Raw genomic sequence first — 17775 nt, 5'->3', positions numbered from 1 at the left:
GGCGCAGCGCAGCGGAGCTGCCGCCTCTCCCCGCACGGCAGCCGGCGGCGCGGGGAGGGGTGGGGGGCAGCCGCCTTGGAGCCGGGGGGCCTCCCGCGCCTGCAGCGAACTTCTTGCCTCGCCGCCGGCGCGCCCCGGTGCCCGTTCGCTTTGCGCTGGGAACTTCGCGGGGGGGGTGAGGGTTTTGCGGAAATTCTGGATTATGTTCCTGCTGAGCCTGTCTGCGGGGAGCTGAGCCAGGGGAGGAAGAATGCGGGTCTCTTTAATGGTCTTCTGCCTTATTTGCTGCACCGCGAACGGGCAAGTAGCGTATTCCATCGCGGAGGAGACGGAGCGCGGAGCGTCTGTTGGGAACATAGCGAAGGATTTAGGAATAGATGCAGCTACACTTTCAGCTCGGAAATTTCGCATGATCACCGGTTCAAGTAAGCAATATTTTAATATAAACGCAAGCACGGGGGCTGTGTCTGTTAACGAGCCCATAGACAGAGAGCAGCTTTGTGAATTAAAGTCTGCGTGTCTCCTGAATTACGAACTTGTGTTAGAAAACCCTCTAGAGCTTTATAGGATGGAATTTAAAGTCTTGGACATAAATGACAATTCCCCCAGCTTTCCCTTAAGGGAATATCATATAAGTGTGCCTGAGTTTCTGTCACCCGGGGCACGGTTTACACTCCCCAACGCCCAAGATCTGGATGAAGGTACCAACGGCGTCCAGAATTATACTCTGAGCCCCAATGAACATTTCCATTTGGAGATGCAGACACGCGGGGATGGCAGTAAATATCCTGAATTGGTGCTGAAGAAAGCCTTAGACAGGGAGCAGCAAGCCACCCACAGACTTGTCCTTACAGCCAAAGATGGTGGGGATCCTCCAAAGTCCGGTGATGTCCCGGTCGTTGTGACTGTGCTGGATACCAATGACAATGCACCAGAATTTGAGCACTCAGTCTACAGGGCGAGTATCTTGGAAAACTCCCCCACTGGCACTTTGGTAGTGCAAGTGCATGCCACGGACTTGGATGAAGGTCCAAACGGAGAGGTCACGTATTCATTTAGCAATACTACTTCTGCTGATCTACAGCGAATGTTCTTAATTCACTCGCGCACTGGGGAGGTGACAGTCAATGGCGTTTTAGCTGTTCAGAGACCTCTCCTCGAGATGCTTATCGAGGCAAAAGATAACGGGGCGTTTGGCATGTCCAGCACAGCAAAGCTGCTGGTGGAAATCACTGATGTGAACAATCATGGCCCAGAGATAACAATCACATCCCTTTCCAGTCCCATTCCTGAGGATGCTCTTCCTGGCACAGTCATAGCTCTGCTGAGTATTACGGATAAGGACCCTGGAGAGAATGGGAAAGTAACCTGCCAGATCCCTGCTAACCTTCCCTTCCAGTTAAAACCTTCCCTTGAAAACTACTACAGCCTGGTCACCAGTGGGCTTCTGGACAGAGAGCTCATCAGTGGGTACAACATCACCATCACTGCCACAGACTTGGGCTCTCCACCCATCACCACTCAGAAGACCCTTTCGGTGCAGATTTCGGATGTGAATGATAACCCCCCGGTCTTCAGTGCTGACACATTTGATGTGTTTGTGGAGGAGAACAATCCACTTGGTGCTTTTCTCTACCAGGTCTCGGCATCTGACCCTGACATGGGGGACAATGGACGGGTCTCTTACATGCTCAGGAATTCCACAGTTGCAGGTAGTGCCCTGGCCAGCTTTTTGTCTGTGAGCCTGGCCAATGGGAGCATCTACGCAACACGTGCCTTTGACTTTGAGCAGCTTAGGAGCTTCTATTTCCAAGTGGAAGCCAAGGACAATGGGTCACCAGCCTTGAGTGCTGCCATAACTGTGAATGTTTACATCTCAGACCAGAATGACAACGCCCCAGCCATCCTGTACCCCACCAGCCAGAATGGCTCAGTAGCTGTGGAAGTTGTGCCTCGCCTGGCTGATGAGGACTACCTGGTGACTAAAGTAGTGGCGGATGATGAGGACAACGCGGAGAACGCCTGGCTCTCCTATCACCTTGCCTATTCCTCCGACTCCACCCTGTTCCGCTTGGCACCGCACTCTGGGGAGCTGCGCACCACGCGCTCCATGCGCTCCACTGACTTCCTCAAGCACAAGGTGGTGGTGGTGGTGCAGGACCATGGGGATCCACCTCTCTCCTCTACTGTGACTGTGGGCATCCTCCTGGCTGACACCCTGCCCCAGGTACTGCCAGACTTCGATGACAGTGGAGAACCCCCACCGCTGCTCAATGCTACAAACATCTACTTGATCGTTTCCCTTGCCTGTGTCTCCTGCATCTTTGCGGCGTTCCTCCTCTTTCTTGCCATTGTGCGGCTGTGCCACTGCCGGACTTGCTGCTGCAGCAGCTGCTGCTGCCCAGCTGCCAAGTATGAAAAGTATTGCTATAGCGTGCACATGCTTCCCAGCTCTCACCTCCCACCGGACATGCTGGAGGTCACTGGTGTGGGTAAACTGACCCATACCTACTTGTACAGGGCATCTGTAGGTCTTGGGCCTGGTAACAGCAGCATCCCAAACGGTGATGCTGGGAACGCTCCCAGCGGCTCAAGGTTACAAGTGCCAGGACCCTGCATCCAAGTGCAGAAGGTCCAAAGTGATCGGTTGAGTGCTGTCCTCGTGGTAAGTACTTCTTCCTTTCACTTTTTTCTCCCAGGTGCGTGGCCTTGTGTCTGCGCTGGGTCACTTAGTGCAGAAGAAGGTACTGAGGGTATTTGCAGGAGAGCAGGCATCGTTTCGTGGCATCTGGAGGAACATTCAGCTCCTTTTATAACTTTCCTAAAGCCAAGATCTCTTTGAATTAAACATGGTCGTGGGATGACAAAGGAGATTTTATTTTTTTCTCCCCACCAACATTTAGGACCTTCAGATGTAACTGAAGGTAAAGATGATGTAAGTGAAAACTAAATACGTTGCAAGCTGGGCTGTTGTCTTCAGATAGCGAAGTAAAGGCATGATAGAAGTCCATGAATGGTTCTAATCTACACTGTATGGAGCTTGTGACTTCTATTTTTAATTATTTTTTTATCCCCTCCCAATTCCTCATATTTTTTCATTGAGGGTGAGTAGTTTACTATGATGCTGATTTACAATGCCCGAGATAAACCTGTGATGGGGTAGCAGGGATTCAACATCCAGCACCTCTAGGAAATGTAATTTGTAGTGCTGATCTCTCTTTCCAAGCAATCCATACGTTTTGTGAATCTAAATAATTATTTTCTGAGCCTCTGACCAAGCTGGTTTCTTCTCAGTAGTGTGGTGGGTGACTTTGCAGGAGAAAATATCTTAACTTTCATCAAAGTGTAGGGCTACAAGGTGGGATATCTCTGCAGGTGTGATCTGCTGGGTGTTGCTGCGTCACTTGTCCAAGATTCGGTTTTCTTATACGCAAAAGAACACTGGTTGTATTTTAATAGGTGCTGTGAGTCATCTTTATATTTTTGTGAAGTTTTGAGACAGTTTCTCTGCAGGCCATCAAATTTCCTTAGTGTGCATAACGGTAACTAACCACTGTTGGCTCTGTCCACGCCAGTACTCTGTGGAAAGAGCTATTCCAGATGTTTCTAAGGCAAAAGTAAGAACCCAAATTAGACAGACATGGTGTCATCCGCTTCCTGCAGTTATTTTTATACTAATTAACAATTATTAGAGGTTGTCCTAAGTCTGTAACCTTGATGTTTATTTTCAGTTCTGAAATCACTGTTGTACCTTTAAATACATGGAGTTGGCCAACCTCTTTTTGAACCTTGATGTCAGGGTAGCTTCAGCAACTTCTTTGGATAATCAAATACATGTTCAGCTATACAGTATCTGAAAAAGCACTTCCTTTTGTAACTCTCAAATAGTAATTTTTTACTAAGTTTTCCCTTGTTCTAGAAAAGAGTCCTGCTTTGCTCTTAACTATGCAGTTAGTTTATCATGCCTTCTCTTATTTATCTGTCAGCAAAGTGAAATAGGTTTGTGGGTTGTGGGTGTTTTTTTCCCCCTCTCACTCTTTTCTGAACGCCTTTTCCACATCAGTCCTACTGACAAGGAAAGATCTTTTCTCAAATATTTGTTATTCGATTTCCTCATGATGGTTTATCCAGTATTTAATCAAAGTCATAATCAGTTTTAAGTCCTGTTCTCTGTAGCAGCAGACAGTTGTACGTGTCAGGGGGTCTCTCACTATGCAAAGCCGGGGATGTGGAATGAATTTTGCAAAAGCAGAAGCATTGGTGTGTGTCTTTCAGTAAGAAATTGTAAAGTCCAGGGAAATAGCAGTTGGCAATACGTAAAGAAGAATTTGTGCCTAATGCATTCGTGTACTTTGGAAATACCATTGATTATTTTGAGGATCTGATAAAAAGGCTAAGTTAGAACCTTTGTAATGGGGAGCTAAAACCCTTTTTGGCAATCTCTTAACTCAGAAGGTGTCTGCAAGAACCCTGGTTGTGTCCTGGGGGCATATGCTTGGCTGCAGAGTAGTTCATAAATGCAAAACTTGTATAACAAAGGTGCTGTAAAAAAAAACCCTGGCACAACTAATTTCTGTGTTCTTATTGAGCAAGATCTTGAAACTCAGGTTACCAACATGTTGATGGCCTGAACAATAACAAAAATGTAAAAGTATCCCTGATCTCTGTAAGGAGAACGACCACAATGTATCTCGTTACATCTCGCTGTATTGCAGTCGTTCAGGTGCATTTTTCAACTCGAAATATGAGACATCTTTTTGGGAGCTTTCAACAGCGGGCAAAAGAAATCCCAGATATCGCCTTTGGCAATTTTATTTTCTTAGCTTCTAGTACGCAGAAATGGGTAACCGTAGATGTGACCTATGTGGAAGGTCCAAAGGCTGAGTTAATTGAGCTGAGTAGGGGAGCAGAGGCAGAGACTGGGAAAACTTCCCTACCCATAGAAACAAAAATATACCAGTTATTATTAATTTGATACTGATGATTCCAGTGGCTAGTATACTGGAGAATCAACTGTGTGTATATATACATACATATATACTTGCGTATACACATATTTCTTGCAAAATGTGCAAGTTATTAAAATAGCATTCAAATGATCAGGAGTGGACAGAAGCAGCAGTTTCTGTACTTTCATTTCTGTACATGCTTTAGATTCACCAAGATTTAAAGTAAAGTATAATTATGATAAAGAGATGCTTGGAAAGTAGTTTCCAGTCATGTGAGGTGGGAAAGAGAAGTGTCACTCATTCTTGAAAACTATTCCTTAGTCCAAATCCCTGTGAACTTAGATATGATTTCTATGCAGAAAGATGGCACTCAATTTATTAGTGAGGAATATTTTTACTCATTTTATATTAAAATGAGATGATTATAATTTTTCATTTGTTTAGCAATAGAAATTTCAGTAAAAAATAAAACGTAAGTTTGAGTGTTGGCTAAATTTTGTCTTTAAGTGCTTCAGACTGACTCATTCGGAATTAAAAATATAAGCATAAGTGACCTTTTGAACTTCTGAGGAAGGATCATTGTATTGCTCCCTAAGAATATAAATGTAGCAAAAAAAAAGCATCAAATATTTAAAAGACACTGGGAGCAACTCCATACTTATAATTCATGGTACTGGAGATGACTACAAAATTACAATTTCCGCAGAACTTAAATATGCCTGATTATTTTATTTTTTTTAATTGGGGGAGGAGCTTAAAGTTTTTAGTATGTGGAAGATAGAAAAAATATCTCTATACACCAAAAGCTAATTGAAATTTCAGAAGGTAGATATATTTTCAATAATATAGGTTTTCTTCTTTATTCTTGGTCATCTTTTGCTACTGAACTAAACGATAGGCTTGAATGTGTTTTTTTTTTTTTACGTATGCAGACCCTTTTGTGCTTTTACATCTTCTATTTAGGTTAGAGCTAAAAATAGAACTGTCTATGGCTATAACAGCAGTATAGTAAACGATGTGTATCTCTTGCAGTATTTTTGCTGTGTCTTTCTGTGATGTAGTGTAAATGACACCTAAGTGAAAAGCACTCTACGCTGCTACGCTGCTGTGCTGTATTGGAGACAAAGCCACTAGTGGGATTACTAAAGTAAGTGGCAGTTCACTGAGTATTTCTGGGGTCATAAAGTGGCCAGGGGTCGTTATGGTTCTTTTGTTTGCTTGTGTTGCCCGTTGTGCTACACAAAAGGCCTCTTAAGATATTTCTACATTCCGAGTGGAATGACCTCTCTGTGTTTTGCCATTCAATATTTAGATTCTGTCCAAAAATAGACACAAACCTAGTGATGGAGACTCTTTCTTGCTAAACCGTAATAGTAGTGGGATCATTTTGTGCAGCGTGGCGTGTGTTTCCAGTGAGGAAAATGGATGCACTTACATTGAGATAGCAGCGTGCAGTCTAGGCTGAACTGCTTCAGGCTAAGCATTCTTGGCTTACTCACAGGAGTAAAGACCCACCATGTGAGTAAGCCCTCCCTGCATCTCATTCTGATGGGCGGACGCCCCGTAACATAGCCAAAGGTAAGCGTGAAGCACCTTCCCAATTTCTTCTATCTGTGCTGATAAGAACCTGCCCAGAAGCAGCAGCTTCGTGCCCACATTGTAAGAGTTACGTTCTGTAAGCAGGTTTCTTGGCTACAGAAGTTAACTCTTGGGGTCAGGCCAAGAAAGTCCTAGAAAGAGCGATGATCCAAGAAAATTCAGCAAAGGAGAGTGCTGTAGATTTCCCTCTTTTCAACTACTCCAGTTACCTTTTGCAAAGAAGGATGCAGTTCCAATGTTCACCAGAAGACTGTGGCCAGGAAAGGCTGCCATTGTGCCTGGGGTGAAACTTTGCATGTCTGATGTCTGCCTTGGAGTATTATTTTTAGAGGTAGTGGAATGGAGAGTGACAGAAGGAGTAGCATGAGACAAAGGGCTCGAGGGGATGTGGAGAGTAATGTGACTGTATTTGGAGACACGTAAAGCAAAGGCAGTGATGGGCAGGGAAGGATGAGATTGGATGGTGTGCCTGGGCTGAGGGAGGGTAGATGTGAGTAGTAATTCTTGTATGAAAGCATAGAACAAGAAAACACATTTTGGATTGAGTCCAGTTCTTTCCTGGACCAGCCACCATTTAATCTTAAATCTTCGAATTCAAATATTTAAATTTTATTTGTAAAAATGCTCATTTTAATTGCAAAATTCACGAGGTTGTGCCTATTATTCCTATCGGAAAGTTATTCCTCTAAGGCTTTGAAGCCCACTTCTGACATCCTGTCAACAGTTATTTGCTATGAATTTGTAGACATTTTTTCTTGTGCCAGCAATGTCCTTTTAGTATAAGTAGTTCTTTTCCTCCTTTGCGACTTGCTTTCTTCATCATTTAGAGAGCAACCATGTCTTTTCTCAGGCTTTGTTTGACTAAGCTAAATAAGTCTTTTTTCTACGGTCACCTCTGCATTTGCCAGATCATGCTAATATCCCTTCTCTCCATCTGTTCTTCCTTTGTGGATATATATTTCTTGCAAATATGTGACCAGAATGATATATAATATTTCAGAGAAGGGGCCTTCTACACAGTGATAGGAATAATTCCCAGCCCAGAGTTTAGGGAATACATCACTTGATAGATCTTGGGATGACAGTTACCTTCTCTGTAGTTGTGATATGTTGATTAGTCAGTCATGTAATTATTGTTGCCAAACTTCTTTGGGGAAGAGGTGGATGGCGGAAGGTTGGTTCCCAAGATGATGGTTCTTCTGCCTAGGTTCATCCATCTAAATTCTTGATGTTTGAACTGTAGGTGTTAAAAAGTCATAGCCACCTGCTGAGAGCAACTCATCCTGTTCATCTTAAACATAAGAGTTTAGACATAGTCTAGACATGACACCAAGACTAGATGCACAACTTTAAAATAACTGAAACTAGTTGATGTAAGTAGTACCTTATGGGAGACTGCACTTTGTGTCATTAAATGTCATCCGTTTGTGTGACTGATGTCAAGTTGTTCCTGGAGTGGATGATGCCATATTGTTGTCTTCTGCAATTGGTGTTAGAATAACCCAACTTCTTTTGCCGTCGTTAAACTTTCCAATGTTGAATGTTTTACTGAAATCAGAATACTTGAGATGAATTTCAGTTTGTGTTTTCATTCAAGAGAATTGGAGACCAAGCTAGTAAATAGTTGTCTCTGGTAAATCTATGAGAATTTGCCTTCCTTTTCAGCATTCCTTCATTTCTCATTTGTTCCTTCCTCAAATTTTTATCCAGATAAGCAGACTGGTGGGCTTGGGGTCACATAGGCTGGATTTTACCATTGCAGTTACTTTTCTCCAATCTGATCATTCTACTCCAGACTTGACAGGTTTATCTTAAAAGAACCAAAAACCAAAACCCAAAACCAAAACCCCCCAAAACCGCCAAAAAACCCCAACCCAAATGATCCTCAATCCTCACCTTTTATTCGTCAGTTCTTTTAGAAATCTGTGACAGAAATACGGTAGTGGGGATTTGAAGATGCTGAACTCTCATCATTTTAATTCTAGCTTGGTGATAGCATTTTCTGTTCCCTGAGAGTAATTTGTCACATAGTCAACATTACCCTCAAGATACTGAAAATAGAGGAAAATACAGATTTATTGTCATCAGATGGGTTGGTGTCTCAAGGGGGCGATTGGTCCACGTATGCCATGTTTTTGTACTATTGGCCTGTGCATCCTCTGTATCCTGTTGGAGAGAGGCTGCTGGGCTTTTAGTGTGGCCCAATATGACAATGCTCATGCTCTTATTTTTGGGGAATAGGGTTAACTTGTTTCAATGTAACGGAAGGAATTCTGCGAAGTGACTTGCTGAGGACTTGGAAGCCACAGTTAATCAAAAGAATGGCAACAAAATGCAACACCAGAACTGAAAAGGAAGGCAAGCAGGCACTTGGGAATTAAGATATTCACTTGAGATTTGTAAGGCAAACAAAAGAGTAGGGCAACAGCTCAAAGATTTGGTGCTGTCAGAGGCTTTTGGTGAATAACAGCAAATTGGACAAATATGGCAAGTGGAAATTAAATACCAGAGAAAGAAGGTGCATTAGGAAATAAAGAAAAGATTTGTACTCTTTGAGCAGACTCTCTAAGGAAAATGAACATGGTTTTGTTCTTTGGATTCTTTCTTCTCCAAAGCAATTATTTTTATATTTTGATCTGTTATTTCTTCCATCTCTCCCTGGGCTTGTCCCAGCCTGATGGGTCTTTCCTCCTTGACACCTCATTTAGTGGCTTTTAATTTCTGTCTTGTTCTGCAAAAGCTGCCTTCTCAAAGTCAAACACCTTTGCACTATTGGTTTGCAAAATCAAAGTTGATTATGTTCATTCCTGAAGCCTGAGGCTGAAAAAGTTCTGTGCTGTTCCTCATACTTTTCCAGTTTCTTTGTAGTGTGCAGAAGCTGAGCAGGGGAATTTTATAGCTGAATGGGCTCTTCATCTTTTGAACTACATAGCTGTTTTCTGTATGTCTTGGGAATGTATATTAGATAGCTATTAGGCTCTGCCTTCTAACCACTACTTATATGGAGATTGGGGCAATATCCTTGTGGTTAACGCAGTTTTCATTGTGTGTTATTAAATTCACAGGGTTGTGATCAGACCTAGAGTATTAAGACATGAAGACATTTCAATATAAGCCAAATTTCAGGCTTTGTGAGACTCCAAGAATCCCAGTACAAAAGAGAAATGGAGCTACTGGAGAGAGTCCAGCGAAGAGCCTTTAAGATAAGGGACTGGAGCGCCTTTCATACAAGGAAAGGCTGAGAGAGCTGGGACTGTTTGGCTCAGAGAAGACTGGGGTGGGATCTCACTAATGTATATAAATATCTGAAGGGAGAGTGTGAAGAAGACTGAGCCAGGCTCTTTTCAGTGGTATGCAGTGAGAAGAAAGAGGAGGTTCTGTCTAAGCACAAGGAAACTTTTTTTTTTTTTATATATATATGTTGGGTTTTTTTTTACCATGAGCATGCTGAGCACTGGCGCAGGTTGCCCAGGTAGGTTGTGAAGTCTCCATCCTTGGAGATATTCAGAAGCCACCTGGACATGGTCTTGGACAACCTGCTGTAGTTGGCCCTGCTTGAGCAGTGAGGTTGGACAAAATGAGCTCCAGAGGTCCCTTCCAACCTCAACCAGTCTGTGATTCTGTGTTGTCCTTAATGGAGGAGTGTGCTGGGTGTGCCCTACCTCAGAGAGCTGTGTGATGATGATGAAAAGATGAGACTTCTGGGATGCAGAGTATATCCTCTAGTAGGTTACCTGGTGGATAAGATACTCTTGGGCAGTTCCTGGTGGTGAGTACTCTTGGGCGAGTTCCTGGGCTACAAGCATGAGATAAATGTTGTAGATAGATAGATGTAAAGTGCGCTTGAGGATTGCAAAGAGAGACTGCAGAGATGTTTTTCTTTTTCTTTTTTTTTTTTTAGACTTAACAAGTTTAAGCCTTTGGTTTGTCATAATTGAGATAATAACTAAATTAGGCCATTTTAAAGTTATGGAACAAAACTGTTGGGTTTCATGTTTGTGCCTACAACATGGACCGAGTGTGCCAGTCTATAAAAAGCAATGTTCCTGGACATTTGGTGCTCTGTCAAACCTAGCACCGTGGAGTCTGCGGGGGAATGGGTTAATGTAACAAGATTTGTTAGCAGCTGGGTACTCTGTGAGAGGACAATCTATCCATAGGATCTGTGGTGCTGAGGAATTTCTGTCTGAAACAATACACCACATAGGCTTCGATGAGAGTCTATTTTTGTTCATATGTTCTTTGGGGAATCTTTTTTGGATAGAAAAGGCAAAAAAACCCAGCTCAAATTATGTGTTTGCTCAGGGAGACCTTTTCTGTGGTTTTCATTTTCGCTTGTCTTAAGATACCAAGAACTCAAAAACTTCTGGCATTTGATTAGGTCTAAAAGAACTGCAGAATTTGAGGAGTTTTATTTAGTAGAAAATGGGAAATTTATGAATACCAAGAAACGCCAGTAAAAGCACTACTCAGGGTAGCTGAGGAGTTGTATGTTCAGCAACCAAGTTATGTGAAAAGGCATGGATCTCGCAAAGAGCACAAGGATGCTAAAGGTGCTGAAAGAGGAATGACATTTTATATCGTAAACCCGAAGACCTCTGCAACAATGCAGGTCGAGGTGTTTTGGGCTGGTTTTTTTTTTTAGCTTTTAAGGTTTTCAGATTTGTAGCCAGAATCTCATTTGCTTGTGTTACCCACTCTTGTCATACCCCTCACACCCCCAGCTCCTTAAAAAAGGAAAAAGCAAGTCTAGGCAAATTTATTCAAATAATCTTAATTTTGCTCTTTATGTCAGCCTGCTATTTATCTCCAATCATATCTGTTTTATACATTTATCTATCTGATAAATTATCTATAATTTATCTATCTGATTATCATCTATTTGATACATTTTATCTTTCATCATGAGAAAATTTGTAATGCTTCAGGAGTCATTAAAATGTGATGTTGTAACGGTATTTCCTTCTGTTGACTCAGTTTTCTTCTTTGTAGGATCCTGGTCTCATGGAGCATGGCCTATATATAAATTCTGTTGTCTATGTATATTCCTTCAAGTGAATCCACTTATTTGGCTTTTTGTTGTTGTTGTTGTTAGTTGTTGTGGGTTTTTAGGTTGGTTTTTTTTTTTTGGTTGGGCTATTATGAATATGGTAAAGATAATTGAACTCTAAAGCTATTTGTTTTCAATATAGTATTGGCAGGAAGGAGATCTGGAGGAAAAAGAAAGTGATTTCTTCCTTCCAGTCAGACGAACTATAACTGCTGCCTTGTCTCACTTTTTTTGGGCTGATGAAGTAAAATCACCCTGGTAAATGACTTGTCTAATCTGAGTTGCCAGCTGGAATACCTTCAAAGGATTTGGGGTTGTTGGTTTAGGGCTGCTGTTTGCACTTTCATCTTTCTTTTAATTTTATTATATATTTGTCTAGGGATTAAAATTAGTGAGTTCCTGTCTTCTCTTTTACAACATCACGCTTCTCTACAAGGCATTCAATCTCTTTAATGTATCTCACCTTATTTGAAAAAACTACAAGAAAAATTAACCTGAACTAATGCAGACCATGGAAAGATGCCAGTTTGATCGTGGTCAAAACATAGCTGTAGAATACAAATTTGCACAGAAGAATAATATCATTTTGGAGCTCTTTATCTGGTGAGGCCCTTTACTACTGCAGTGTTACATCTCGTGAAAAAGCTTTTCTTCACTCAAGCTGCTGAAGGAGGAGCTGGATATTTTTAGATAAAATCCGAATTGAACCGTTGAGCCCTGGAGCTGTAAGTCCCCATTTTATGAATTAATAGTTCATCACCGAGTGGTTCTCTTTTGTGTTATCATCTAGGATGTGGGGCCAGTGTTCTGTAATGTAGGTAATTCAGGTTCTTGGAAAACTTGGAAAATGGCCAATATCGGAGTTAAACTTTATTGGGGGAAAAAAAAAAACAAAACCAAACCAACAAACAAAAAGCAACACCTACTCACCCCCACACACAAAAATTCCACAAAAACAAAACCCAAACAACAAATCCCTAACAAAAAAACCCTACCAAAAACATGAGGCATGAATTAACAGCAGTTCTCCACTACCTAACGGCATCATCTAGTCCAATCCTGGGGGATTGGGCTAGATGATCCTGTGAGGTCCCTTCCAATCCCTAACATTCTGTGATTCTGTGTGATTCTGTGTGATTACAGTGATGGAAAAAGAAAACGGTTACAAGTTGCAGCAAGGGAAATTCTTGCTGGACACGAGGAAGAAATTCTTCCTCGTGAGAGTGTTGCAAGCCAGGGACAGGACCCAGAGAAGTGTTGGTATCTCCATGCTTGGAAATACTCAAAGCTTGACTGGACAAGGGTCCTGAGGAACCTAATCTACCTGTCAGATTGGCCCTCCTGCCTTTGAGTAAGAGGTAGAAGTAGAGACCTCCTGAGGTCCTTTCCACCCAATTTTTTTTTTCTATCATTCTTTCAAATGTGACAAAATGTAAACATTTAAAAGTTGGTACAGCCTTTCCAAAAATGACGCTTTATTCCATTTTCAAAAGCTGTCCTGAGGTGTTTACCGGGCTTCTGAAACTACTGTATAGTTCTAAATAGATGCTCAAATCCCACTGGGAAAGATATGAAAATGAAGGCAAAGCATCCGACTTCCTTTCCAGTCAGATGCACACTGCTGGTGGCAGCTCCCGTTGTGGATCCTAGTGCTGGGTTGTACCCAGCTGTCCCCAGCTGCAACCACAGTGATGATGGTACTGAAGTAACACCACTTGAGGAAGCTCTGCTTTGCCACACAAATGTGAGATCAAAACCACGCTTTTGGGGAAAGTTTTGGTATCTGAAACCAGCTTTGTACTTTTAACTGTAATCTTGAGGTCTCTTCTGAAAGAATCTTCTTTTTTTTTCTGCAATAGAATAGTTATTTTAATTTTCTAGAAAGCATTTGTGTTAATAATTCAGCTCCCACAGGAAGCCTAGGTCTTACCTTGGTCCTCAGCTACATAGAACTGAGGTATAATAGAGAAGACATCGATTTTCTTCTCTCTCCCCTTATAAAATAAAGAGTTTCTTAGATAAAAAGAGATAGATATAGATATAAATGTTGATCCTGGTGACAGAGTTGAAACAGCTGTCAGTGGTGCATGCCGAGGGTTCTGGGATAACTGTAAACAGGGAAGAGGAGAGATGCTCCATGGTGTAGTATCCTGACTCAACGGGAAGCTATGGAGATGGCTTTACTGCAGCTACTAGTTTGTGGAGTACTGGATAAGAAACCGGAGCTCAAATCCTACTCTACTTTTCAAGTACTCTTTCTGCTGTGAAATTCACGAGTTCTGTTACTCTGTCTTGAACCTATTGGTAACTCTAGCACCCAAGTAATGTTGATCGTACACTGCTGTCGTAGTCTGGTTCACTGTTTGATGAAAGCAGTGATGAATGTCATCAGGAAGTTGATTAACGGAAATGTCAGTTTTCATACATGATACGTACTGAATAATTTAATCTTCTACATATAATCTGATTTGAAAGGATACGTTGTCTTGATGTGTTCTGCTTCTCATTTTGTGAACTGTTGAAAGCAGTGCTAGAGAGGCGGAGAAATTAATGGGGAAGCAATACTTGCCAGATTAGAAATACCAGTATGAACAAGAGAGAAGTGTGTTTTTGTTTTTTTTTTCCTAGTGCACTTAGATAAGTATCATTCTGATTTAATGTAACATTCAGTTTACTGGAAATCATTGTTAATACTTCAAAATGAACCTGTACCTACCTAGACCTGTGCCTGCACCATATCGTTCATACCAGCTGAGACCTGACTATCTGTGATGATGGCAGCACTGATCCTTCCAAACTGAAGTCCTGTAATGAGTTTTTAATTCCTTTTCCCTTCTGACAGATAGCAAGGAGGGTTTTTTGAATAATTAATTAATCTCTCCTTTAAAATGTGAAATCATAATGCCATCCATAAATTTCCTTTGCCATGCCCTTTTGAATGCTTTTTTTATCTACTGACAATCAAGGTTCTGATTAATTTTATCAGACTTTATTCATTTGTTGTGTTTTTAGCAATCTTGTGGTCAGTAGCACAAAGTATACGTGGGGGAAAGAAAGAAACATTTGAGCACCTGCAAGCATATTTCACCTAACTTCCCAGCCTTATTATCCTCTGCTCCCAGGGGATTCGTGTCTGAGAGTACGCTATGCGAGTCTCGTGGAGAAATTTAACTTTTACACCGGATCTAGTATTCAAGATTAGACAGCTTGCAGCTGTTCAGGATTGCCATTGATGCTGTTCTCCTGTTAAAGAAGGGAGGTGATAATTTGTTTAATGAGACAGCACTTGCTTCTGGACTTGGAGGACTTTGGAAAGTCTTGGATTCCATCTCATGGCAGTCCAAAACATTGAAAAAGCCACAGATACCTATAAATGTCCCTATTGCCTCCTAACTGATTCTGTAGAAGTAGCAGAAGAATAGAGTTACAATAGCTATGGGTTTGTTGTGCTATTTTTTTCCCCTAAAAACATTGCAATATTTTCTTCTCATTTGTAAAAAAATAAAATAAAATAATGCATTGGCTCTAAATAAATCATTGTCTTGGCATAAGCATTTTTCGTGGACACTCTGGAAAATCTCCATGACTTGTGGCCATTTAAAAGACATTAAAAATCCCAAACAAGTGTATATTACATTATCTCATAATATTCTTCATCTCTCTATACCAAGGACTTCCAGCCACCTTCACAGAGGTAGCAGAATTATCATTTTATCAGCCATGATGTTGTAAATTAAACTGTTCTAAGTGTATGTTTGGCTGCTGCTAGTGCTCAAGCCTGGTTTGCTTCCAGTAAAGCTGGGAGAATTTTATATATAACAGCGTTCTGTCTGAACAGACACTTTTTAGTTACTATTATAAGTAGTGTTGAGTCCCTTAATATCATGCATTTTTAATGTAGTATTAATTCTTCCAAAAGGAGTGTTTTTCAAAATACACTGAAACCGGACAGTAGTCGTTGCTGTATACAGTAGCACCTTGTGTTCAAACTGAATTTGCTCCTAGTAGCAAAACTGTGTTGTTTATATGGGAGTAGTTTGTTCAAAGAGTAGGTTAATGTGCCATCTGAAGGGAATTCTTGTCACCTCAGTAACAAATGGAGGGGAATCCAGCAGCGTGAGCAACTTTCAGATTACTCTTTTTTTGTTGTTGTTTTGTTCACTGAAAGCAATTGCAGTTGGTTACCTTGGAGTTATGGACTTCTGTATTTCCAGCTCTGTCCGTTATTGAATGAGTTAAAACCTTTCAGTGGTTCAGACTGTGTTCATACCACTGCTTACTCCAAAACTGGGCTGATGCTGTTCATTATACAACCTTTGTCTCTCAAGGTGGTGATACGTGGGAACTGGGGATTCCATTAGACAAGTTTGACTGGACAGTTTGCTCATTCCTCAGACTGAGGGTAGTGAAAAATATTTTTTGCCTGTAATAAAAAAGTGTCTGTTCATTCTTTTAAAAGGATTTCTGAAGTATATTTTGGAAAATGAACTTTATATTTGTTATAAGTGGTCTTTGTGTCATGTTTGATAGCCATTAAGAAGATCTCCTAAGGTTGGCTGAGTTACAAGCTTTTGAGGAATTCTTGTTTGCTGTACTTGGTAGATATTTGGAAGCTGGAAAGCTTTGTTCCCTCTGAGTCCTGCCAGCATGGAGCCCTGCTCCAGCCAAGAGCTGGCAGGACCTTCCTGTAATTGCAGTTGGGTGATTGTGGCCCAGACCAGAGTTGGGGCTGGGGCTGGAGCTGAGAACAGGAAGACTGGGAGCAAAAGAATGCCCAGTCCAGGACGAGTGAGCAAGGAAGGGGAGGGTCCCAAATTTCAGTGCAGAAGGTGCAGAAATGCGTTGTGCAGGAGGATACCAAGTGATGCCATGAGCAGTGCACTGATCTGGGTTGTAGGAGACAGACAGGATCTGTTCTTGGTTCTCCCACATGGTCTTGACGTGTCTTTCTGCCATTGTGAGTCATTTTCCCATTGTAAATTTATGTCAGTTGTGCCAACTGCTCCTTTGTGAAGTACTTTGAAATGTTCCCAAGTGAAGTACCAAATAGAAGCTAAATGTTGGTGAATATTACGTGTTTCAGGCAAGTTAGATGAGAACTGACAGGAGGAAGAGAGAAAGCTGGGAGGCGACTTGGAGACGCTAATAAAGAAACTGCTGAAGAGAGGAAAGAAAGAAGTGAAACAGGTGGCAAAAAAAAAAAAAAAAATTGGCACATGAGAATCCAAATCCAGTAGAGTAGCAAGTTTTATTAAGAGTTTCATCAAATCAAGAGTAGTATGTTTGGAGAGCTGTTATGTATATTGTCTTCTTGTGGAGTGTAAGGAAGGAGACTTTATGAAGATTTCATTGTCTGACTGCAGTGGTGTGAGTGGTGTGTAGAACTTGAGAAGAAGGGCCGTTTATTTGAACATTAATGAGGAACATTATGAAGTGCCACATGGGATGCTATTAGAGAAGCTAGAGATGATGACGATGAACAGAGAAATACAGAACTGACTTTAAATTCCAGAGACTTGTAGTAGAGGGGAATGTATCCAGAGGGATTTTTCTAAACTAGGTCCTTACGAAAGTTCACAACAGAAAAAGTTAAAGTATGATTTGTTGACTACAGAAATACAAAAGATGCAGTTGCCATAGAGGAAGGCTGGTGTGTCATATAGGAAGGAGTACCCGGTCTGGAGGATTCAAGTGGAACGTGGAAGGGTATGTGGAGGGAGGGTATCTGGCCAAAGGAACCATAAACAAGAACACACAGAGACAAATCTGATGGACAAATGATAAGGGAGGCAGTGATACGAACAAATCTGGTCGGTCACTTTAATTGGTAATGATATGTGAAGTGTAAGAATGTTTTTTCCAGTAAGATCATGTGACTAAGGACCTTGCCTGATTGGGATGATAAGGAAAGAGTGGGAGGCAAACTCGTGGAGACAGAAAACCTGACCAGTAAGCATAACAAAGGCAATAACAGACACAAACCTAATCAGTCCCATTAACTGATGGGTTATCACAGGTAAACTGGGACTTTGCAGCTGAACCTGGTCTCTCAGGAGACAGCGTTGAAAGGCCCAACTTTTCCTTCCAGTCTTATGTTCCTATTGCATGTAGAAGAGAGTTGAGCTCATATGGAAGAAGAGTCCTTGATCCCAGCATTGATCTGTTCTCCACCTTTGC

The 17775-nt window shown here is 41.6% G+C and overlaps 1 protein-coding gene across 1 annotated transcript; it reads left to right on the top strand.

Annotated features, from left to right (window-relative positions):
* Positions 1-250: 250 nt before the first annotated feature.
* On the top strand, positions 251-4072 carry LOC104383562 (protocadherin alpha-C1). The gene is made up of 2 exons (XM_009991786.2): positions 251-2665; positions 4064-4072. Exons 1-2 carry the CDS (start codon positions 251-253, stop codon positions 4070-4072), a joined length of 2424 nt encoding a protein of 807 aa, XP_009990088.2.
* The last annotated feature ends 13703 nt before the right edge of the window (positions 4073-17775 follow it).

Source organism: Tauraco erythrolophus, chromosome 16 (assembly GCF_009769465.1).
Source record: "Tauraco erythrolophus isolate bTauEry1 chromosome 16, bTauEry1.pri, whole genome shotgun sequence".
Lineage (NCBI taxonomy): Eukaryota > Metazoa > Chordata > Aves > Musophagiformes > Musophagidae > Tauraco > Tauraco erythrolophus.
Note: the sequence above shows the minus strand (reverse complement) of the source record. Positions and strands in the feature narration are given on the sequence as shown.